The 24,715-nt window shown below is 48.2% G+C and overlaps 4 protein-coding genes across 8 annotated transcripts in view; 3 read left to right on the top strand and 1 right to left on the bottom strand.

Annotated features, from left to right (window-relative positions):
- LOC142575564 (uncharacterized) overlaps window positions 1–9,248 on the top strand; it is a 66,695-nt gene extending 57,447 nt beyond the window's left edge. For 2 of the 4 annotated variants that reach the window (XR_012826678.1, XM_075685026.1), the window contains one exon: window positions 1,061–2,133. Coding sequence is in view for 2 of the 4 variants with exons in the window: in XM_075685026.1 (XP_075541141.1) it covers window positions 1,061–1,123 (63 nt within the window). In the remaining 2 variants the exon portion in view is untranslated. Of the gene's footprint in view, window positions 1–1,060; window positions 2,134–6,252 lie in introns of those variants that run through there. The other 2 variants (XR_012826679.1, XM_075685024.1) reach the window with 2 other exon arrangements.
- The window catches only part of LOC142575555 (uncharacterized), a 426,302-nt gene that overhangs the window by 126,391 nt on the left and 275,196 nt on the right, over window positions 1–24,715 (top strand). The window lies entirely within an intron of this gene.
- Window positions 1–24,715, top strand: part of LOC142575568 (uncharacterized) — a 114,543-nt gene that overhangs the window by 55,700 nt on the left and 34,128 nt on the right. The window lies entirely within an intron of this gene.
- Window positions 1–24,715, bottom strand: part of LOC142575559 (uncharacterized) — a 45,621-nt gene that overhangs the window by 6,163 nt on the left and 14,743 nt on the right. Inside the window, exons 1-2 of one of the 2 annotated variants that reach the window (XM_075685006.1) lie at window positions 19,443–20,354; window positions 9,247–9,355 (exon numbers count right to left, since the gene is read on the bottom strand). In XM_075685006.1, coding sequence (XP_075541121.1) covers window positions 9,247–9,355; window positions 19,443–19,822 — 489 coding nt within the window. In that variant the 5' untranslated portion in view covers window positions 19,823–20,354. Of the gene's footprint in view, window positions 1–9,246; window positions 9,356–19,442; window positions 20,355–24,715 lie in introns of those variants that run through there. The other variant, XM_075685007.1, reaches the window with a different exon arrangement.

Here is a 24,715-nt window from a genome sequence, read left to right as displayed (position 1 = left end):
GTTCCATCTTTTGATGGCCCCGGCATTTGCTTCTTCTGGAAAACCATCTGGATACGGCTGGTACTCACATCTGCAAAAACAAGATTTTATTTTTATAAGAGTGTTGTTATTCTAGGCCCAAAAGACAAGGACTGTAAGAGACGACATACACAGCGCAGTATATGTAGGCTCACAGTCCTTGTCCTTCAGGCTGTACGTAGTTTTTATCATGTTTTTATCATTAGGGTTGCCTACAACTTGTCCTAGAAGGAAATGGATCAATAGTCCGGACTCTTTTTTGGTCTAAGGAGACTCTGTTAAAGGGTCCGTGTAAGTGAAAATCTGCCTGCGAATTTATAATAATTATATAATAATTATAGCCCATGCTCGGTCACAAGGGTGAATGAGCAAGCAAAACGGCCTTAAGGTAAAATTCCCCTTTGTACAATTTCAACACATTAGGTTGGGGGAGTTGACTTTGCCATCACTCGGGGAGGCTTTGCTGTTGGAGCGTGATGATGCTTTATTTACAATGACGAGATGATGAGGTTTGCGACTTTGCGTACCAAGTCGACGTCGAGGGAAACATTTATGGTGTAATGAGGAGCGTTGCCAGTAATTGTTGGGTCCTGATTTGTTTAGATATTAAGAAGTTTTGTAGAATGTTTCCCGTGTATCTTCGGTGGACTAAACATGAAGCCTTGCTGACAGTTGATTAAAATTAGGGGCAAGTTATGGACCAGGTGTAGACGAAAGTTAAAGCATGTGCCAACTTGTGACTAAGCTTTTAGCCGCATACATTATCTGAAGAGGCAGAGGCAACTCAGAAGAAATGCCAAATATGGGTAACTCTGGTAACGACACTAGTTGGGGTGAATTTACTTCGGCATCGCTCGGGGAGGCTCTGCTGCGCCCCGTCCCCCCATAGTTGTTGATAATGATTTAATTACATATGATAGGATGATTTATTGACATCTGAATTACATGTGAAAGTTCACCTCATTATTGATTCACTCAGATGAGTGAATCAATAATGAGGTGAACTAGTCTGCGTGTCACACCAATGGGTATGTTAACGCAGGTCACGTCCACGCTCGTCATCCAAACTTGGGTCCCGGTGGCAGGGGACATCTCACTATGGTAGTGAAACACCAGTCTTATTCGGTCAGCTTTAAGACCTGGAAATACAAGATTTTATTTTTATTCGAGTGTTCTTATTCTAGGGTTGTTGCTTGGGGTAGTTGGTAATCCACTATAAAAGACTACGTACAGCCCGATTGGTGAGAAATCTAATTTTCGACCACAGTGGGCAGTCTGGAACCTTAACCCTGAGCGCCTAAATGACCAGGAAAGTATCAATAAAGTGCGTATGGCCCTAAAAACTTCTCTTTATACTGACTTGCCGTTATTTAATAATTGGGACCTCTTTAAGAGGTTCGTATAGCGGCTATAAAAATTGGATCAGTGAAAGCATTCTATACAAAGAATGGAGAAAAAATGCTTCTTAAGAGCCTGTGTAGCCTTTATCATATGGAATGCGAAATGCCAGGAACTCGCATTGTTGACGTCGAAAATTTTAATTGAGTTACAGAAGTGTGATGCACTTCGTTAACTGCGTTAAAGAGGTTCGCGAGTTTGATTTCGAAATAAGGGTGCTCTGCACTCTGGGCAGCCAGCACATCAAGTTTTACTTGATGAGCGACGTCGCTCTGTTTCCCAAGTAATTCCGGAAATATGCTCCGAAGCTAGTTTTCTAACAAATACGAAGGACATAATTTCTCAATTCGAAACTTACTACAGTGTGTTGTTTAGTGCCCCTTCCGATGATCACGATGCAAGTCTTAGAGAGTTTTGTGTCTCTTGTAAAACCTTTGCAGGATGATGAGTGTATTCATTAGTGGTACCCTTACGATCCAAGAAATTGAGCCAGCTGTTGATCAGCTGCTTTTATCGAAAACACCCGACCCTTATGGATATTCAAGTGGATTTTACAAATCAATTATCAGTCCCATACTATTGAACATTATTACAAACTTTGAGGTGGACGCCCTTCCGCAATCTTTTTCAAAAGTTCAGATAAGGAGAAAATGCGTTTTGATTAAAGCCACAGACCGATCACATTGTAAAACGTGGATTATAAGATTTTCGCAAAAGCTTTATATATATATATATATATATATATATATATATATATATATATATATATAATAGATTGCAGTTTGCAACGTCAGTTCTCATTGGTTCCCATCAGACGTGTAGAATTAGGGGTCGAACCATTAAACCATCATACTCATCGCCCGTACACTCTTTCAATACTGTTACGGTTCTGCTGAGCAGCTCGCAATGCTCCAGGTAGACTGTGCTAAAGTTTTTGATCGCGTCAGTCATTCCTATTTATTTTCTCTTCTGGAGCATGCCACTGTTAGCTCCGTTGTGCTTAAGGCTGTTAGGTTTACTACACCTGTTGTTCTACTCGTTTAGTTGTTAATGACTATCTCTCCGAACCCGAATTCTATTTACTCTTCAGTAAATCAAGAATGTCCGATGTCCCCACTACTATTCGCCCTTTACCTGGAACCACCATGCTCAAGCGTAATTCAGTCGAGTTACATCCATAGCTTCAGTATACTGGGTAATTAAGTAAAGGTCTTAAGCTTATGCAGATGCTCTAGCGTTCTTCTGCACAAATAAGCCCAGTGCTGAAAACGTAGTATCGACAATAGAGGAGTTTAGCAGCGTATCAGGTTCACGAATGAACTCTTCGAAAAGTTTAGGCTTATGGTTTGGCCCATGGTGTTATACACCAGAACAGTTTGCAGGCATTAAGTGGAATGATGTTCCGCTAAAGTATCTTGGCGTGCTGCTAGAGGCATATAAATTAAGCGCACACTATTGGAAAAAACGGGTTTAACTTAATCAATCAATCAATCCCAAGCAATATGCAGAAGGAGGTCTCAAGGTCACGAACCACTGGCCTCTTTTGGTAATACATTAGAAAAGTGATAAAAAGAACATATGATGATAAAGCCAATTTAGGAATATTACTCTTAACAAAGACAGCTTCAAATGTTTAAGTGATTACGTAGAAAATCACCAGGAAACACAGGGTTAACCAAGTAAGCGGAATGCAATGGTTGCGCATTGAATAAAAATATTTTTAGTTTCCGCCTACATAAATATACATTATTTCTTTTAGTTCAGATGTGGGTGAATTGCATAATGTATTTAAGGCAGCAGGAGGTTATTATGGACCGCAAATCTAGTTCTCTTAGGATTGAATAACATGACTGGAGGAAAATTGTATATTAAAAGAATGTGATGAAAAACCTTAAAAAACAGAACACATATACTGTAAATATATTGTTCAGACATAGGTAGTCTATATGTTAAGCTGGCAGAAAATGGGATGCGATGGCGTCAGTCGATTAGCGGAAGTGATAAGTCGCACGGCTTTCTTTTGCAGTACTTTCAGAGCCCAAGTGTGTTATTGTATTACATCTAAGTTATTGATGTAATACAATAACTTAGATGACTGTGTATGAATGCGTGCTTTAAGAGCATTTACGCTAAAGAATTTTCTTGATTTTTCCAAAGCACTAATTGTATATGAAATATATTTAAAAGCGGTATCGATATCGTTGTGAAACTTCAAATGGGTGTGAACTACAATTTCTAAACAAGATGTATGATCACTTAAAGGACAGGTTGACATAGAGGCAAGGAATAGTTAGCAGTTTTTGGTTGCGTGTAGGAAAAAGTATGAAACTAGTTTTGAACGGATCAATCAGTAGTCTTAGAGTGCGTATTATACGTGCGTGGCCACAAACTGCCTGAATAAATTTAGATTTGAGAGAAAGTTTTGTTAACAACCGATAACCTGGCAATCAGTAGAAGACGAGAAGTGCTTGCTTCCCCTTCACGATATAGCGCCGACCTGTTTGAGCCTAGCGCTACAAACTAGTGACCCTTCTGCTAGGCGAACACCCCCGTTGCATTTGGTGGAGCTCCTGGGTTTCTTTTCGACATCCTGGTACTCCGCAGTCGAACGCTACCACCAGCTGTGGCAATGGATGAACCGGGACCGTCCCAGGCTAACAAAAAATGATGTGAAAAAAAAAATTGCCGGTGAGGTAGCCGCCTGTGGTGCTTCTAATGCGCTTGTCCTCCTATCATCGCACGTATGCGCCAACTGGCGACTAAGCTCTTAGCCACACACAATGAAATTTTATCTGAAGAGACAGAGGCAACTCAAAAGAAATGCCGAATGTGGGTAACTCTGGTAATGACACTTTAGGTTGGGGGAGTTGACAACGGCATCGCTTGGGGAGGCCCTGCTGCGCCCCGTCCCTCCATAGTTGATAATGATTTATTTACATGTGAATGATAGATGATTTATTTACATGTGAACGACACACAAACTAGTTCACCTCATCACTGATTCATTTGAGTGAATCGATGATGAGGTGAACTAGTCCGCGTGTCGCATCTATGGGAACGTTGACACTGGTGACGTCCACGATGGTCTTCCACACTGTGGCCCCGGTTAGCGGTGAAACCTCACTGATGTAACTGAACACCAGTCTTATTCGGTGTTGAAGACCTGGAAATACAAGATTTTATTTTTATTCGAGTGTTCTTATTCTAGGGTTGTTGCTTGGGGTAGTTGGTAATCCACTATAATAGACGACGTACAGCCCGAAAGACAAGGACTGTAAGAGATGACATACACAGCGCAGTGTATGTAGTCTCTCGCAGTCCTTGCCCTTCATGCTGTACGTCGTTTTTATCATGTTTTTTTTTATCATTAGCGTTGCCAACAAATTTTTCTAGAAGGAAATGGATCAATGGTCAGGACACTTTTTCGGTGTAAGGAGACTCCGTTAAAGGGTCCATGAACAATCTCTTGGACTTGGTGAGAAAGCACAGACCCAATAGCTGACATCAATCATGAAGGGTGTTTTGCAGGTCTCCCTACTGTTACTGTGTGAAGTAAATGAAAATCTGCTTGCGATATCATAATAATTACGTACAATAATAATTACAGCCCATGCTCGGTCACAAGGGTGAATGAGCAAGCAGCATGGCCTTAAAAAATGATAAAATGCCCCTTTGTACAAGGTTAAAAATTGCAGTTACAGCGTGCAAGTACGACTAAGAATAAAAAAAAGAGCAAGTCTTCGAAAGTGTCTATCGCACGGACATCATAAGCTTAGTTTCTATTTCTAATGTTGCTATCGAGTTCTATGGCAATGAAAATTATGAAATTATGAAATGAAAATTTATGGTGTAATTAGGAGCATTGCCATTACTTGCTGGGTCTTGATTTGTTATTTCCCCCTATATTTTCAGTGGACTAAACATGAAGCCTTGCTTACAGTTGACTAAAATTAGGGGGCAAGTTATGGACCAGGTGTAGACGAAGTTTAAAGCATGTGGAATAATTAGAGCCTCAGCAGTAGTAAATTATGTATGCAAGGGCTCTGGAGCGTTCATGATCTAGAGCACCACTGCAGTGCAATGTGCCCAAGACCACGCAGGCAGTGGATTACCCACATTATGAGCTCCGCTCGCTTTTATGTAGGCGCAGTTGGTCATGCGTGTCTTTTGGTACAGAATGACAAACTCTTCTATGGAATCGTATCATATATAGGCAATTCTGTGGAATCATAGATGTTGAAATATGGGTAATCTCTTACTGGTCTGCACCGGCATTTCTTGATGGCCTAGCGGAGCCTTGGTTCTGCTAGCGGTGGTTGCTTTTCCCAGGTCTGTTATTTTCATGATGAATTTGTTCCCCGATTTTTTTTCATTCTCACCTGCAGAAGGAATATTTCTTTGTCTTTATGCTGTCTTACAACAAGATGCCACGAGTAAATGCACATCTTAGCAATATTTAACATACGTGAGCATATTAAAGAACATAATGAAATAACAAAATGTATGGCGATTTTATTGCTGAACTAAATTTGGCGGTCGCGGAAACTGATGCTTCCGAAGCATTGCATGACCAATGAGAAGAACCATGAAGAGGTGTACGAGGAGCGCTTGTCTGTCGATACTCCCAGGGCACCTACATCCCGGCGGCATTCTTAAAATTGCTAGTAGATACAGTGGGGTGGGGCGTTTCTTATTTCGCTTGACGTTTCTGAATAGCCGCGAGCAAGAGCGGTTGCGACAGAGAAATTCTATATTGGAGCCTTTGCTCCTTGAATATGTGACTCTGCCTAGGCATTGAGGAGGTTTCTTCGCACATGTTGTAGAATTACCCCCTAGACATGCCGGAATTGCTGGCTGCCCGTGCGGTGTGGCAGTGGGCATAGACGCTGGAATCGCTGGCAACCGAATGGCCGATCCTCTGGCAAGGGAGCTTCTTTCCTGCACCTCAGAGAGGGGGCCACAGGGGCTTGACGACCCATACCCCATCCACCCGGACCCAGTCCAGGCGAAGGAAACGCCTCATATTCCAGTCGTTACTTCGATTTCTACAAGACTCAAAATGGTCAATTATACCTGAACTGACTTCCTCCTTTGTCCCTACCTTCATTCACCCCAATGGATCCACTTCCAGGGGGCGGAAAGCTTTTATGGTAATTTAATTAAACTCTCACAAGAACAATATAGCAACACAATAACAACAACATTAAGCGACGAAAAGGCAGAAATAGTTGCACAGTGCATGCCAACGCCAGGCCGGCAAATTCCTAATTCCTCCTTAGAAAACACGGGGAAGGTGGAAGATGGAAATTCAAGACTATGAGCAAAACGAGGACAAGGTGAAAGCAGGAGCCAACGTTTCGACAAGTATTTTTCTTCTCGATGAGCAAAACGAGGACAAGGTGAAAGCAGGAGCCAACGTTTCGACAAGTATTTTTCTTCTTCAAGGCAACATATCATTTCCTCGCCACAGTATATATAGGTGGTGTTCTTCTACATACATTCTTCACGCGAGCCGAAGGTTAAAAAATGCGGTTAAGTGTTTCCATTTCACGACACATTGGCTGGCGCGGACAATCCGTCTCGTGCGGCACTTTGCAAACTAAGCGAAGCGTGGTGCGAGTGCCTCGTTAATTGTGATGTGTGGGCGGGGTTCACAGCAGCCGCCGCAGACGAACCTCTGCTAATGCAACGCTCCGTCCATGCAGGCGACGTGCTTCACTCTGGCGCCATCTCGCAGCCATCGTCGCCACAAAGCACGCGTCATGCGGGGCACTATGCTTTTCTTCTCACGTTTTCACCATACCCTCCACTCCCCCGTTTTCTTCCTCGCAAGCTCTTCACTATCGCCACATTTAATTTTCTGCTGCACTTCGTGTCGGTCTTTGATCCTTCACTGTTGTGTTCGTTTGTTTGGTTACGCCGGCAATCGCGCCACGAGGCCATAAAAAATCAGGTCTATAGATACCAGCTTAGTTGTGGGAGCAGCGTTCATTGACCGAACTACAGCATTTGGTACTCTGAATTGTGATGTGTGGGCGGGGTTCACAGCAGCCGCCGCAGACGAACCTCTGCTAATGCAACGCTCCGTCCATGCAGGCGACGCGCTTCACTCTGGCGCCATCTCGCAGCCATCGTCGCCACAAAGCACGCGTCATGCGGGGCACTATGCTTTTCTTCTCACGTTTTCACCATACCCTCCACTCCCCCGCTTTCTTCCTCGCAAGCTCTTCACTATCGCCACATTTAATTTTCTGCTGCACTTCGTGTCGGTCTTTGATCCTTCACTGTTGTGTTCGTTTGTTTGGTTACGCCGGCACTCGCGCCACGAGGCCATAAAAAATCAGGTCTATAGATACCGGCTTAGTTGTGGGAGCAGCGTTCATTGACCGAACTACAGCATTTGGTACTCTGAACCATTCTGTTCTTTTGTATCAACTGCAGTGACCTATGGCATCACTGGTACTTCATGGCTAGATAAATAATGGGTCTCAAGTTGTATTTGGCAACGACCACCTTTTATTTGCTAACTTTATCATATTTGATGTTCCTCAAGGTTTATCATTAGGTCCCATACTGTTCCTGTTCATAAACAATCGACCTGATGCGCTTACCAGTTACGAGTTTGTCTTGTATGCCGATGACACAATCATTTATTCATCTCACTAGTGATTGACCGTGTTGCAAGATCGCTGACCGTGTTGCAAGATTAAGTAATCATGTCCTACCAATATCTTACGGTGTTACAATTTTGGGATTCATTTTAGACAAGATAATAAATATGCATGCTTAACTCGCTTCTAAAATAAATTTCATTTTGTATTCACTTGACAATCAAAACACGCAGGTATTTTCAACCTCATATTCTTCGCTCATTGCATCATTCATACATACATACATACATTGCCATTTATCATACTATAAGCAGACGCTGCGCAGACGACGCCAAGAATCGCCTAAGAATTTGTGCGGCTTTCACAGTGCTACAACAAGTCAGCTATTTTAGTCTTTAGCACCAACACTACATCCAGTGTTTATTTATTTATTTACACTATACTGCAGGCAGCAATGCTGCCTAAGGAGTAGAGGGATTACAAAAGGTGCTTTTTTCAACATATTTTCAAATGAAACATGAGATGTGCATTGAACAATACATTCTGGTAAATGATTCCATTCTTCGCTCGTAAGCGAAAAAAATGATTTCTGAAAGATTTTAGTGCGGGCAAAATTCGCCAGTCATGCAGGCGGAGGACAAAGCCGGTCCGCACCATGCTGCATGGTCAGACTGGATCGTACGAAGGCGAGCACGCACTTGGGTCCTGTCGGGCACAAAGACTACATCTGCATGTAGCTGCGGCCTGCTACGTAGCGCAGATATGGCAGGGTGCCCCGACGAGTCCACTGGCTCAGCGCTGTGCTGCTCGCTCATGACAACTGCGTTTGGCTTAAGTTTGGCGCGTCGCAGGTGCCAAAATCGGGGGGAGTGGTGTCTACATTAACATCCAAAATAAAATGTGAACTGCGCGCCACGATGACATATAGACGGCGGTGTCTTGTGAGCACGCCTTGCTCTGTCGTAACCTTGGCAGTTAAAGGCATCTGCTTCTGGCGAACGTATCGAAGTACTTTTCGTGACAAAGTGTTTATCAAATAGCCTATTTTAACTTCGAATGCTTTTCTCCACTTTGATAAACATGTAAGTGGTTCAGGGCCCGCTTAGGTGCCTCTGAATTCGTAAACTTTACGTAAAATTGGTAGAGTTGATATATACACTAAGAGCTTGTGACAAAAACCAAGGAAGTGTATTTGAATTAACAGAAAGCAATCACTTACGGCGTCTTTGTAGTCTTCATTCATCTCCGCCACAATTCCCTCGCTTGGTAGAATTGACCTCAAGCAGTCTACTGCGAATACATCACCAGGATGTGTCATCTTGGAGAACCTGCGTGGCAGTGGTTCACACTGATTATTCGCCTAGCGATGCCCGCGGTGTCGACAGCGGAATTTTCGCGACACTGAGCCTTTAGCGTACATGACAGGAGTGTGGCGCAAAGATGACCCGAAAAGCTCTCGTCAAATTTACGCTGCATTTCCTGTGCACAGTGCCCTCTGGACGCCGTAACTAGGCGCGACCCCCCACAAATGGAGTGCGGGAGCTGGTACGCTTGTCTTCTTGCTCACTGCAACAGCAAGGACAGCAAAGGGAGCAGGCGGGGAGAATGTTAGCAAGGAAATAGAGAGGGGGAGGCAGTTCTGCGACCTACAACGCTAGAATCCAGAATGGCGCCCAAGCGTGCACTTAGTGCCGAGGAGACAAAGGCTCGCAGAAAGCGTCGAGCAGAGCAGCTAGGGTAACATTGCACATCACGACTGTCATATGCGGTCAATATATCACCACCAATTAACGCAAACAGGAGACAAAGCTTCACTTACATCGATTCCCACAGGGCGTTGGATCTGCATATTTTTACCTTCCAACTTTTCATACTTAAATATTAAATGTGCAAAACAGTAACAATGAAAACTTTATTGGCACGGCTGTGCACTATCTCCAGGGCCGGCCCACAAAAGACTCCACATTTTTCAACGGGATCCTAATTCTTGCTGTCTTCTGGACGCTTTGTTTCGTAATATAACAGATTCCCATATGCGGCAGCTATTGGCCAATAGCTGACGTCAATCAACAAGGGTGTTTGGATCAGTGCGCTTCTTCCTTCTGTTAATGTGCATGTTTTTTGACAAAGTAAAATAAGCAGGCTGAAGTAAGCGGAGATGTGCATTTAAATTTCGATGATAATTGCGTATTTCCGGAAGAAGCCGACTATCGTCTGCTCACGCTCGGCCGTGGCCACCTGCATAGGGATTAAAGTTCGGCCACCCTGCTTATCCGTGTCGTAGCTGTTGGGGCTCGCTAATTTCGACTAATTTTGAACGATCAACTAGACTCGAACCAAGCGAAACTTCAGGTCAGACCTCAAGCGCGCTTGCCAGCTCGTGTTCACTAGCCACTCCTCGCTAGACGCGTTAGCCGCTTCAATAATAGCGCTGGTTGGATGTGGCTAGCGTACGTAGGTCAAGCTTGAGAAGGACAAAGCTGGTCCGCGCCACGTATTGGACCGTCGTAATCATGGCAGTGAAAGGCATTGAAGCAGGAGCGGAAGCACCGCCAACGCCGCGTTTGATTGCTAATAAATCCGGTTCTGGGGAACGCATCGAAGTACTTTTCGTGACAAAGTGTTTATTAAACAGCCTATTTTAATTTCGAATACACTACGATAAACATGTAAGTGTTTCAGGGCCCGCTTAGGTGCCTCTGAATTTGTATTGAATTTGTAAACTTTACGTAAAATTGGCAGAGTTGACATATTTATACGTGGTACTGACGGTTAAGAAGGCAGCAAAACTGATGTACGAAATGAGCGTTTTATTGGGCGAACTTTCGCCCTCGTATACAGGCTACACTCAAAGAACGACGGTAGCGGCGAACACGATCGGCGGTCGTCGAAATCTGATAGTGGGTCAAGCACGTCGGCTTCTATACTGGGTCAAGCACGTCGGCTTCTATACAGCAGTCGTCGAATGTTCCAGACTAATCGCTGAGACCCGTGTGCCTTCCACAAAGTGCTACATCATTCACGTCGTGCATACATGTAATCAGATTACACAAGGTTTAGCGACAACAGACAGTGGATAGAAGCATTGATAACATTGCAGAAACTTCCGATACATGCAGGCGCGCCCTGCGCTGTGCGATAACATTTGTTAGGTGACACGTGCACTTGCCTTACAGCTTGTAACAAAAACCAAGAAAGTGTTTGAATTAACAAGAAACATTCACTTACTCCTTGTTCATGGATGCATGCATGAGCCAGGCTTCAGTTGTCAGGCAATGAATATGTATATCTGCTTAGTAGGTGTGCTCATCCTACATAATCTGTTACATTAATTTTTTTCCTTCTGGTTTACATTAATTTTTTTTCCATTCTGGTTTTGTTTTGTTTTTCCGGAAGATTGTAATGTTTGAATTTTGCTTTCATTTAGCTTTGATGCTTTGTTAACCTTGATATTTTTGTTTCGCCACATGTTTCTTTGGATTCTATGTATGTAGTTAAAGGAAACGGTGGCATTTGACCATCTGCTAGACTTGTTATAATGTGCCCACGCATTAGGCACTTGTCGAAACTGAGCACGGGTCAGCACCAGATGCAATTGTGTATGCATTTTCAATAGCAAAAATTCCACAGTCATAACCATTCCCTTGGTGTTATGGTGCTGCTTTTGCATGCACATCTAGATAGTTTGAAGAGAGATTCATTATATTCATTACCTTGTGCACTACGCTAAGTAAAATGTTCTGATCAAGTGAATCATACAGGAAGAAGGTGTCTTACGGGGCTCCATAATTTGTCACTGTGACCCAGTGCCCAGGATTTGGAATGTGTAGAATTTGTACAAAGGTACCTTGCTTCTTGAACTTCAGCTTCTGCCCAAGCAGAACATCCTCAAGTTTGCATCTGTCTGAAAATTGCTGAGAAATAATGAATTGTGCTGCATTCACGATTGCATCTGACAACCAACCTGTGCCTTGCAAACCATTTAGTTCGGAGGGAGTGATATTGTAAGGGTTGCAAGTAGAACCACAGATGTGGCAGTGAGGCTTGCTGTCCCATACTAGAGCTGTTTGTAACAGCTAGACATCTCTTTTTTTCGGACTGCTTTGTCACCTTGCAAGCTTTTCACTTCTTGTTCACTGCTCTGTACTGTTTCAGTGAAACTAGAAAGTTCTTTCTTATTTGTGCCATAGGTTGTAAGATTGGGAAAAAATTGCACTCAGCTTGTCTTTCGATATTTCTATGAGACGTGCATATGCATATTTATATTTGGATTCTAATGTATCAAGCTTTGGCTCTGCTTTTTTCACTGTACTGAAAATTAAGATGTTCACTTCATCATGTGCCTCATCCATTTTAGTCTCTGCAAAGTCAGATTTCAGCCAGGGTTGTGGAATGCATTCTTTATCAAAGTGTTTCGTTTTGCTTTGACCTGGCTGCAAGAATATGCCTGCAAAGCAGCCCATACTGCATGTTAAATGTACATGTGCACATTGTCATTCTCTTTCTGACTACATAACATTTATTGTTCACAGAAACAACATGCTGATCACCAGACACTGAACGTGTTCAGGGATTTTTTTGTAGACACTTCCACGTAAAATTTGCCCACCTTACTTGTGTCGACGCAAAACTTGGTTTCTTTATATTGTGCATGACTGACTGCAAGGTCACTGTGAGTTGCATAGTCAATGAGAGCTTTCACAGCTTCAACTAAGTGCATTTCTCGTCTTAAATATTTCTTTAGCTTTCGATTGTGGCTTTCCATCCTATTAGTATTATTTCCTAAACTGTACACATCTGAACGATGAGCATAAGCCCGCACATTTTTGCAGCTTAATCCAGTAGAGTGCTGTCATTCTCTAGGGCTTCTTTCAAATTCAGTAAGTGTTGTTCATATATGTCAACATTATGCGCAAAGACTAGTTTGGAAATTGTATCTTTTACATAATTCTTGTCTAGGCTATTTGAACTATGTTGTGAAACTTTGTAGTGGAGTTATTTTAGCACATGCCATGAGCATAATAGAATCCTACAGTCAGGCAAGAGTCTCGTAACTATGTTCATTTCCTTTAAGTCCTTGTCCATCACAGCAACTTTACACTTAGCCTTTATAGCAGGGTTTCAATTCAAAAATGTTTCAAGGAAGGATTTTAGAATTTCAGATGTTGCTCGCTGGACAAAGGCATAACATATAGGTCTGCCATGACTACTTCCATCTTCATACCCTGCTCTGTTAACATTTGAGGTTCCATCAAAGAACAATACCTCTGGATACTTTTTGGCTAATTGAGCCATGTGCTGCGACTGTAACATAATGTACAGAAGATCATTCTGTCAATCTTTTGCAACATGGAGTTTTAATCCTGCAGTTTTTAATAATTTGTCTATTTCTTGCAGAAGGAGTGCTCCATGATGTGTGCTTTCTTCTATCTTTTGAACTGTTGCATGCTTTAGGTTTCCCACGTCCTGTGAAGTAATGTGCTTTTTTGAATCCTTTACATCTTTGGGATTTGCATTATAAGAAATCATTTCTCTTAGTTGGTCTTTCTCTGATGAAGTTAATGCAGGATTCATTCTGTACCACATGAAAACTTCGGGACCTCTTTTATGGTTATATGAGCCTCTCTTATATTCAGTTTCATAGAATGGTTGTGGTGTAGGGCGTAGTACAAGTTTCAGTTGCAACCTGTTCCATTGAAGTGTCGGTTTGGACAAATACTCTGCCCTCTTGAACTTAGGTACCCTGAATGGCAACAGGCAAAAGTAACATGATTGTATGGAAATTCTGCTTCGTTAATATCTTTGTCAAAGCAGAATATTCTTATCTGACCTTGAGATACGCATGGGATGGAACCCTTTATTTTTCCATTCCTATACTTTTTGGCTAATTGAGCCATGTGCTGCGACTGTAACATAATGTACAGAAGATCATTCTGTCAATCTTTTGCAACATGGAGTTTTAATCCTGCAGTTTTTAATAATTTGTCTATTTCTTGCAGAAGGAGTGCTCCATGATGTGTGCTTTCTTCTATCTTTTGAACTGTTGCATGCTTTAGGTTTCCCACGTCCTGTGAAGTAATGTGCTTTTTTGAATCCTTTACATCTTTGGGATTTGCATTATAAGAAATCATTTCTCTTAGTTGGTCTTTCTCTGATGAAGTTAATGCAGGATTCATTCTGTACCACATGAAAACTTCGGGACCTCTTTTATGGTTATATGAGCCTCTCTTATATTCAGTTTCATAGAATGGTTGTGGTGTAGGGCGTAGTACAAGTTTCAGTTGCAACCTGTTCCATTGAAGTGTCGGTTTGGACAAATACTCTGCCCTCTTGAACTTAGGTACCCTGAATGGCAACAGGCAAAAGTAACATGATTGTATGGAAATTCTGCTTCGTTAATATCTTTGTCAAAGCAGAATGTATTCTTATCTGACCTTGAGATACGCATGGGATGGAACCCTTTATTTTTCCATTCCTTATACCTAGCTGTAAACTTGCTACCTATAGAAAGACTTCCTCCCCCTGTGAGAGTACAGCCGTGTGTCGATCTCACAAGCTTACATTTTTTCCTACGGTGACCTTTAGCTCTCTTGTTGCAGTCCAATGGAGGGCTATCTGGTATGGTCACTTTGGCAGTTGTCTCCACAAAGCTTCCATAAGGCATGGAGTAGCTGGTATTGCTTACTACGCCCCTGCTTTGAACTGAAGTTTCAGCTGCTGACTGTATGCTTATTTGTTTTTCTGCAGCACTTTTGGCCAGTGATTTCGCATTAGAATGTTCAATCATCCCACAGAGAAAATCTTCTGTGGACTGTAAAACTGTACCTTTGGCATTCTTGTAGACCTTGTTATGGTTTTTAACAGTGCCAACTTCAGAACATTGTGCCATGACCTCAACATCTGCTATGTGATTCGTTGACAGTGCAGCATGGCCTTTTAAGACTGTGATGTGTGTAGTGCGTGACATGGTGCGCTGGTCAGAAAGGACAGAAGCAGACAAGGAGTGCGCGTGAATGAAGGAGTGCGCATTAGAATGTTCAAGCATCCCACAGAGAAAATCTTCTGTGGACTGTAAAACTGTACCTTTGGCATTCTTGTAGACCTTGTTATGGTTTTTAACAGTGCCAACTTCAGAACATTGTGCCATGACCTCAACATCTGCTATGTGATTCGTTGACGCGCGACATGGTGTGGTGGTCAGAAAGGACAGAAGCAGACTACAAGGAGTGCGCGCGCCGAGGCGAATTCCGTGCTGGAGAGAAAACGACAACGCCGAAGAGCGTCCCGCACGTGAACGTGCGGCGCAAGAAAAGAAGCTATAAGGAAAAAGCAACCCAATTAGGAGAAACCATGGAGCGTCAAACAGCCAATCAGAAAACGACTAATCGGCCAGAGCGGAAGAAAAAGCGAGGCACGCTGGCAGAAGGGGGAGACGCCGGGAGAGTTCCAGGAAGCGACGCCTGGAGAAGGTCGGGTTCCGGACCCGAACTACCAGGACTTCACCCGACCGGGGCTTCCTGTCAACCGTTCCTGTGCGTCGTCAGTCTTCCCGAGCATGCTGCCAGCTGCTCAAGGCCGGCGAGCTTCTGCGCCCGTGGGCAGGACAAGCTTCTGCGCCCGTGGGCAGGACGAGCTTCTGCGCCCGTGGGCAGGACGAGAGCAGTCGGGTTACGGGCCCGAGTTCTACGCCCAGCTGCCCGGCGAGAACGCCGCCGCCATCTACTCGTGCCGCCAAGCTGCCTGCCTTCTATCTCCAAGCCAGAGCAAAGGCGCTCTGGTCGCCCGGTCAACCATCCTATTACCCGACCTTTGGTGAGACTGGCGCAACTCCTTTCATCAACTTGGCGCTGCGTCTCCACGTCGAGACTGTTATGCGTCCCTGCCGTCGTGGCAAGCCTGGACACGCGTATTGTTAACTTCATACTAGCCCCAAGTGCGTTTCTTACTGCCGTGATGTCTGTTTAAGTGTTTGTTTTTTGCTTTCTATCTCCTATTTATTTTAAGCCTCTTTCTAGTTTCATTAAAAGTTTGTGTGTGTGCGTTTGAAACCAACGGCTTTGTCCTCAATTGGGTTCTTGGAGGCTCCGCCTCAGAGAACAGTCGGAATCTTTGAGCACAAGAAACTGCATCACAGAGACCAAAGCTATTTTTCTGTCTCTCAGGTGTCTCTAAGTTACTTTGTTTTATTACAGCATCAGAGTTTTCTGTGTACTCTTCAGCTTCCGATTTCAGGAGGACTTCTTCACTTGCCAAATGGCACTGCTCTGAGGGTAAAGAGTCTGAGAGCTGTGCCACACTGCATTGTTGAAGCCTCCTGTAGCTATTAACTAGGGCACATTTAGAAGCAGCAGCAACAACTGGAGAGTCTTGCACACTTTTTTTGTGTACCCAGACACCACCAAGTGCAGGAGCACGTGGAGTGCTTTTTTTATTTGCTGCTTTTTGGTGGCATGTCGTGCTGAAGTGACGCCCATTTTTTTCATTCTTCAGTGCATCTTGGCAAACCGGCGAACTTTCGCAGTTTTGTTCAGCCTGATCTGTTGTGCGAGGTTCGAAGAGGTTGGCTGGTGCTATTTCACTGCTCTCTCCAAGCTTCTGACTGGAGGATCACTTCACATGCCTTGCAGCAATGCTCTGCAGCTGCCATCTCTGGTAACTGCACCATGCTGTGCGCCTTGACTACCTTACAGCTAGAATCTGGGCCCTGCTTACCAGCAGGTGATGGGTGTGGCACATTAGCGGGCACAACCTTTTTCACCTTGTAGTGCACACACACAGAATGCCTGTTTGCTGGTCGCTGAGCCGCAGCACTCGTCGAGGGTCTGATGCATGCACTTGCAGATGTCGCAAGGGCAGAGTATGCGACTGCAGTGTCCAATTCTGCCGCCCTTGGTGCCACTTCAGTTTCCTTACTCTGGTGGATGGGGGCAGAAACCAACCTCTGTACAACTGCTGCCCAGGTCTTACTGGCGCTGCAATTTTGGGTGACCACCTACTGAGCTTCCAAGAACAGGAAAGTTCTTACTTTTCCAGTGTTTAAATAGTGCGCTGGCCTGGTCACCATAGCAGTGCCGCAGCTTCTCATGCTCCTTCTGCACCTGGTACTGCCGCCACACCTCCTCTTCGTGGCTTTTGTTGGTGCACTTGACCGTGGTCGGTTCGTGTCACACTCCAAGTAGCCCAGATGCTGAATACACAACAACTACATGTTCACTTTACTGCCACTTGCATTATTTGAAAGGGAGTGTGTAAATGTGTGTGTGCAAGTAAAATAAAGCTATCCAATACAAAAACTATGTTCAGTCTTTATAAGGAAAAAAGAAGTTTGATATTGTTAAGCTTCAGTATTTCTTTTACTGATTATTTGGCTTATGTATCACTTTATCGTGTTATTTTAAAACAACAAAATGACAGAGCAGTCAATGAATAACACAATGTAGAAATAGCGAGTACTAAAAGGCAGCATGCCTTGCACACAACTTGATCATTGGTGTCACTTGTGTGAAAATTGACTAAAAATATTTTTACAGCAAGCTCACCTAAAGAGCCAGATAACTGAAATATGCCCTCCTTATACTCAGCTTCCTGTGACTTTTGCTGACGTGAAGCAGCACTTATTAATACGTTACTTTTGGGTAGAGGGGGGTATTTACAGTGACTGCTTGGGACATCGCGAAGTGCCCGGCACATTTTCCCGTTTACCACGACCTCCTGGATATATGGCTCGAGCAGCCTCAGGTTTTTGTCTGAATGGGCAATACTGGCGAACGCGATTTGCTCCTTGCAATTTAAGAAAATATGGCCTTCCTTGTTGCAACGGAAGCAGATAATTGGTCTCCTGGCCCCGAATGGGCGCTCTAGGTCTGCCTTACCTTTAGCGGCCCCAGCTGACTGGACTGTCTCTGCTAGCCCTTCCCTCACCACCTCAGCCTTAGTCGATACTCCCTTGCTGAACTCGTCGCTCGTGGATGATTTCTTGTACGGCGAAACTGGGTTGCGAGGGGAAAACCGCTTTCCAGAATAGTCCTTTTTTTCTAGCCTATCTTCCTGAATAGGATTTCCTTGGAAGTTTCGGCGCGTGTAATATTCCTCCGCGAGCTGCGCTGCCTTCTCTAGGTCTACCTCTGGGAGCCTGTCCTGCAACTACAGTACAACTTCTTCTGGGGGAACTTGGTAAAACTGCTCTAGTGCTATGCATTCAAGCACCTTGTCGTGGTTGCCATACACTTCTGCACTTTTGAGCCACTCTTTTAAGTTGGACTTTAACTCGTATGCGAACTCAGTGTGCGACTCGCTGCCCCTTTTTGCCTGTCTAAACCGCTGCCGAAATGCCTCGGCGGAGACGCGGTATCTGCGAAGGAGCGCGGCTTTTACCTTTCCATAGTTCTAGCAGTCTTTTTTTAGACAAGCGTGCGAGAACTTCCGCGGCCTCTCCTGGGACAACCGAAAGAAGTTTTTGATACCAAAGGCTTTCGTCCAGCCCTATCTTTTGATATGTGCGTTCGAAATTCACGACAAAAAGTGTGATATCACCACCTATCCTGTACGGTAGCATCAGTTCCTGTATTGTCAGTTTAGGTGTATCGTCTATACCGGAAAGAGGACTTGAACGCGCCGAGCTGATTCGAATTTGCTTTATTCCAGTTCTCTCGTGTTAAGAGCATAATCTAGCTCCTCGCGCCTTTTCTGCTCCTCTGCCACGTCGCGCCTTTTCTGCTCCTCTGCCTCGTCGCGCCTTTTTCTCTCCTCTGCCTCGTCGCGCCTTTTCTGCGCCTCTGCCTCCTCGAGCCTTTTCCTCGCCTCTGCATCGTCGCGCCTTTTCTTCTCCTCTGCATCGTCGCGCCTTTTCTTCTCCTCTGCATCGTCGCGCCTTTCCTTCTCTGCCTCGTCGCGCCTTTTCTACTCCTCTGCATCGTCGCGCCTTTTCCTCTCCTCTGCATCGTCGCGCCTCTTCTTATCCTCTGCCTCGTCGCGCCTTTTTTTCTCCTCTGCCTTGTCGCGCCTTTTTCTCTCCACTGCCTCGTCGCGCCTTTTTCTCTCCCCTGCCTCCTCGAGCCTTAATTTCTCGCTTCTCCTCTCAAGAATTTCTCCCCAAACCTCTTCCTCAGTTACCCCTTGTGCCCTCATAATGTCCAGAATGGCTTTCTTTCGCCTCGCCGCGGCAACCGAAATGCCCATCTCCTGACAACCGTCAGGACGGTCCTGTATCCTGAGCTTTTCCATCGCGATCTGACGGCTCGTCTCCAGTTTTACCTCTAAATTAGCTTTGCTTCCGAAGCCGGAAATCTATGCAAGGCCTCAAGTGAACTAAGACAAAACCACTACAACCCTTTCAAAGTACTTGAGCCATGCTGCTTAGCATTTACGTGTGCGACAAAGGTCTGGCGATGCGAAAGGCAAAAGTCGGGCACTCACCCCCTCCAAAGTAGCTGACGCCGGTGGTCCTCGTGGCTGCCGTTGAGTGGTGTAGCGGGCGTCATCTGGCTTCGAATCCCACAACTTGCCATCCACTGTTGTGACTTCGGGGTGGAGAACAAAAGACGAACTCGTTCCGTAGATGAAGAAGAAACGAAAAAGTTTATACGATAGTGGATGATAGCGTACAGGTAGCAGTAGGAGCGCATCAGACCGACTGGGCGGCTGCAAGCGACTCTGTTCTCACAATGGGCCGGTTCTTCCTTAAACCCCTTCGGTGACCACTCGTCGGCAGAAACCGGTTTGGGCGAGTTCTCGACGGCATGCACCAGGCGGGGCACGGTGATGACCTCGTCCGCGTCGAATTCTTGATTCATCATGGAGATGGCAGGGTGCCGTGGAGATGGCTGGTCGTTCCTTGAAGTCTCCTACCGTGTCGAATTCCTGATTCGTCGCGGAGAAGTGGGAGCAGTCGAAAAGTGCTTGCAGCGTGAAAAGCAAGAGTGCTGGCGAGGAGGAAAGCGCTCGCCGGCCGCCGCGCTCGGTGGCGGGGAGCGCAATTTGCGTGTTTGGTCGATAGTATAACTTCTTGCGGTGAAAGCTACGCGAAACCAACTAGAGAAGTGGTTCTTGAAGGGATAAGGAAAGGTTGACGCTATTTTCTGCAGCCCTTGCGGGAGCACGGCTCAGCATCAACAGGGTTGGGGGGGGGGATAGTGGGAGCAACGGAGATAGGAGAGTAGGGGGTTAAAGTGTCGCCATGGCAGTGGCTCAGCAGTCCGGCAGGAAGGGCCCAGTGGGTCCGCTGGAATGCTAATCTGGTGAAAGGCCAGGGGGCGGTGATCCAGCAGGAGCCAGATGGTTGGGGCAGGTCGAGTAGAGTGGTTTAGATAGCCGTGAGGTCTTTGCAGCGCGAAATGGTCTTAGCAGAAAGTCCTAGAGTCTCGCCGAGAGCCCCGACTAGTCGAGGTGCTCGACGACACTTAGGAGGGCTGGTAGCTCGTTGCGGCCAGGGAAGAGGATGTCTTCCTGCCGCGCAGAAGGAAGCCCCAGGCGTCGGAACTCCTGCAGGAGGCGGTCACGCTGCTGGAGGTAAGCACGACAGGCCAGCAGGAGGTGCTCCAGGGTCTCTGGCTCCCCACAGGAGGTGCAGGCTGGAGAGGCGATGATGCCGTGCCGGTGGCGGCGAGCACCCGTCCAACAGCAGCCAATCTTCAGTCGCAGAAGGAGGGAGGTCTCCCTGCGTGCGAGGCCGCGCTGGGGAAGTGGTCGCGGAGGGCGGCCCAAGGACATCCACTTGTCCGGGACATCCACTTGTCCGGATGGCAGGCCAACAGATGGCTTCGAAGCCTGTGGCTTGTGAAATCATTGGCTGCCAGGCTGGGCGGGACCACGCAGTGGTGGGCACGCTTTGCCAGTGCATCAGCTTCCTCGTTGCCCGGTATCCCTACGTGGGCTGGAAGCCAGTGCAGGGACACTGAGCAGCCCGCCTCCTGGAGCGCCATCAGCCTTGTCGAGAGCAGGGTGACCCCAAGGCTGGCCCTTTCTGGCCTCTGCAGGCTGAGAAGTGCCGCCTTGGAGTCGCAGTAGATGGTCGCTGGCAACTCCTCTGCGAGTAAGTCCACAGCCAGGTGGAGTCTCTGCCGCTGCCGCTGTTGACGTCGCATGGTCGGGGAGGCGACACTGCCTGCTCTTCCGCAAAGCGGGCACCACGCAGGCCGCAGTCGACGAGCCTGTGTCCGGCGTCACCGAACCGACAAAGTAGATCTGCAGGTTTCCTCCGCGGTCCTCATGCAGGAGAGAGGCAGCCGTCTGCTGAAGGGCACAAGTCGTTGAGCGCCGTTTGGGAACGCCGGGGAGCTCTGTGGTGATGGGTATGGGTGGTCTCTGGGGAGGAGGCAGCTGTGTGTTGTTCGCTAGAGGCCTCACAATCACCTCTTCGTACTGCCCGCATAGTCTGCCCATCTGTGAATGGGGCCGCGAGCGCAGTCGGGATAGCAGGGCAGTGCCGTCTGGGCCATGGTGGAGGCGGTCAACATGGCGTAGCCGCTGTTGCAGGAGGAGGCGTGACAGGGGCCATGCTCCCGCCTTGGCCTAGGTTGCAGCGACTTGGGAGCTGCGGGGAGCGCCCAGGCAGAGCCTAATTGCGTCCCGATGCTGCAGCTCCAGCTTCTTGAGACGGGCAGGTGGTAGTGCCACGAGTGGGAGGGCGTACCGCAGGCGTGAGGTGGCTGCTGCATCGTAGAGCTGCAGAGCCCACCTAGTGGTACAGCCCTGTCCTCGGGCAAGAAGCTGAGAGACTGCCTTGCGGACCCGGAGGACCTGGATATGCAGGGTCTTGACAGGAGGCAGCGAGGACAGCCGGTGATCAATGCGCAGCCCCAGGTACGTCACTACCGCGCTCCAGGGTAACTGGACGCCTTCCAGGTGCAGCCGGGTAGATGTGTGCGGGCGGCTGCTCTTGGGTGGAGCAGCATGGCCTCCGTCTTCCTTGCCGAAATGACGGCCAATGCTGCTCAGGTAAGCAGCGGCGGTGTCGAGGGCTCTTTGCAGGGCCGAGCGCGCGCTGCGGTTGCTGTGTGGTGGGCTTCGCACCCACAGGGCGATGTCGTCCGCGTAGATGGAAGTACTCACCGAGTAGTCGGGGTCGATCGGCAGGGCAGCAGGAAGCTGGGCCAGGCCAGGTTCCACAGGAAAGGGCTCACCACTGACCCTTGTGGGACGGCTGCTGCCACCGGCCGAGGGGAGCTCCTCGATCAGCCCACTCGTACCCCCAGGGTGCGTACCTCCAGGAACGACGAGATGAACCACCGCAGGTTCTCGTTGATGCCAAGTAGGTCCAGGGCCTGCTGAAAGACTGGATGGGGCAGTCCGTCAAAGGCCCCCTTGATGTCGATAAGCACCGGGAGCACGGCGTCACCGCGGGCCTTGGCCTCTTCCAGCGGGGAGACCACGTCCGCGATGGAGTCCGCGGTACATCGGCGCCGCCGGAACCCCGTCTGCTCGTCGGCCAGGAAGCCATGGGCACGGGCCACCCAGTCCAGTCGGACCAGAGCAATGGCCTCCATCACCTTGCAAGCGGCGGAAGTGAGGAAGACCGGCCGGTAGGAGCTCACGTTTCCAGCCGGCTTTTCAGCCTTCCAGATGGGAGTCACGATGGCTGTGCGCCATGACGCCGGCACCTGCCCTGACCGCCAGATGTCGTTGTAGCGGTCGAACAGGCGCTGCTGCTCGCTGGCGGCCAGGTTCCGGAGCATTTGGGTCGCCACTCCGTCGGCTCCTGGTGCGCTGCGGCGCTTAATTCCCCCTCTTCAGGGCAACTTTCAACTCGTGTAGCGTCAGCGGGTCTTGGCAGATAGCAGTAACCTTGCTCGATGTCCACCCTGGGTGGTGGTTGTGCAGGCAGCTACGCAGGCTGAAGGAAGGCTGTCCTACCATCAGGATGGCTGAAGTGCGCGGTGCAGCCGGCGCGAAATGGTCGGCGAGTAGCTCCGCAAGGGCCTCATCACTGATACCCAGCGTGATGGCCACGGCGAGGAGAGTTTGTAGGCTTGCTTTCCTGCCGGTGAGGGATTTGAGCAGCCTCCAAGCCAGTGGTCCCCTGGACCTGTCCTCGATAGCAGAACAGAGGCTCCTCCAGCTCTGGCTCCGCCTGCGCCGGGCCTGGAGTCTGCAGCGGGCATCCGCGCGTCTGTACTCGGTTCAGTGCTCTGCCTAGCCCGTCCGGATTGTTGTGCGCTCCGTACGGCACCTGGAGTCGCAGAAGTTGAGCAGGTGGAGGTCAGGGGCGGGGTATCTGGTTGGGCAGAGCACTGAATGGTAGCAGCCCGAGCGCAATCTGCGATGGCGCTGAGGAAGTCACGGCCATGGCCCAACTTGCTGTAGTGCTTCCGGAACAGGGACCAGTGTTTGACGTGGTAAGTTCTTGACGTAGGCCTTCTCCCAGATCCGGGCCTGATCACGATAGGGGAGCGGTCAGACACCCATGTGTCCGGAGTTGTGGCGCAGGAGGAGGAGCACTACTCGGTGGTGAGGGAGAGGTCAATGGCCTTGCGTGCTCCGCGGCGGACGTAGGTAGGCTCCCCGGTGTTCAAGATCAGCAGGCCAGCTCGGCTGATGGCGTCTGTGAGGCCCTTGCCTCGGCGGGTGCAGCTGTGGCTTCCCCAATCCGTGTGGTGTGCGTTGAAGTCACCGCACAGAATTGCATGCATGCCCACCGAGGCGAACAGCCAGCTGGACGAGGCTGGAGGGATCCCACGGCTTTCCTGGGCGGATGTAGATGCTCGCCATAGCCGTGTCTTGGCTGCCAAGGCGTACTATGATGGCGCATGGCTCCAAGGGGCCACCCGCGATGTCAGCAACAGGTAGAACAGCATGCGCCAGGGTGCTGCGGACGTAGATTTCCGTGCGTGGCTTCCCTGGCTCGTGGGCTTCATTTACGCAGGGTGCCGCAGTGCACCTGCGTGTGGCACGGGGTGGGGCCCGAGTACCCCGTGTAGCCGGGGAGCCGTAGATTCTCGGTCACGGCGTATACCTCCTGCAGTGCGAGTACGTCGAAGACGCACTGCAAGAGGTACTCACACAGCTCGCCATACCGTCGCCGCAGCGAGTTTACGTTTCACTGGAGCACCCTCTGGCGGCGGCGGGACCTCGATGGGTTGCTAACCATGCTGGTGTTGGGTGGATGGCACGCCTCCCGCCTAGAGGCAGAGGGCTCGGAGTGGGCTATCAGCAGGCAGCATCTCTCCGATGGCTTCCAGTGTCAGCTGCAGGCTCGAGATCAGCTGGTCGCGGGGGTCTGGACAGGCCTGCGGTGGTGATGTGGCTGGTGCCTCTGGGGTTGTGGTGGCGGCTTCAGATGGTCCGGCTCGGAGAGTCCGTGGGGCTGCTTTGGGTGGCTGGCCAGGAGGGAGCATCGCCGACTGGTACATTCGTGAGCAGCCGGTTAGGGCCTGTGCATATGAGACTTGCGTAGAGACCTTCGCCTGCTGTGTCTCTTCCCCCACAGAGGCCCGGACGGTACGACGAGAGAGGGGAGTAGGGGTGGTCGCCATGATGGTTGCCACCCTGCGTTCTTCCTGCCACCTGGGGCAGGCTGGAGTATATATTAGCAGGGTGATTGCCGTCACAATTATTACAGTGGGCGGCATTTGGGCAGCTTTCTCCTCACTCGTGCGACCTCCCACAGTACAGGCAGCTGGTAGGTTTGTCGCAGGTTGCAGCCACGTGCCCATAGCGGCCACATTGCTGGCACCGCAGTGGACGCGGTCTTC

The sequence above is a fragment of the Dermacentor variabilis genome, chromosome 3 (genome assembly GCF_050947875.1).
Source record: "Dermacentor variabilis isolate Ectoservices chromosome 3, ASM5094787v1, whole genome shotgun sequence".
Classification (NCBI taxonomy): domain Eukaryota; kingdom Metazoa; phylum Arthropoda; class Arachnida; order Ixodida; family Ixodidae; genus Dermacentor; species Dermacentor variabilis.
This window is presented reverse-complemented; position numbering and strand designations above follow the sequence as displayed.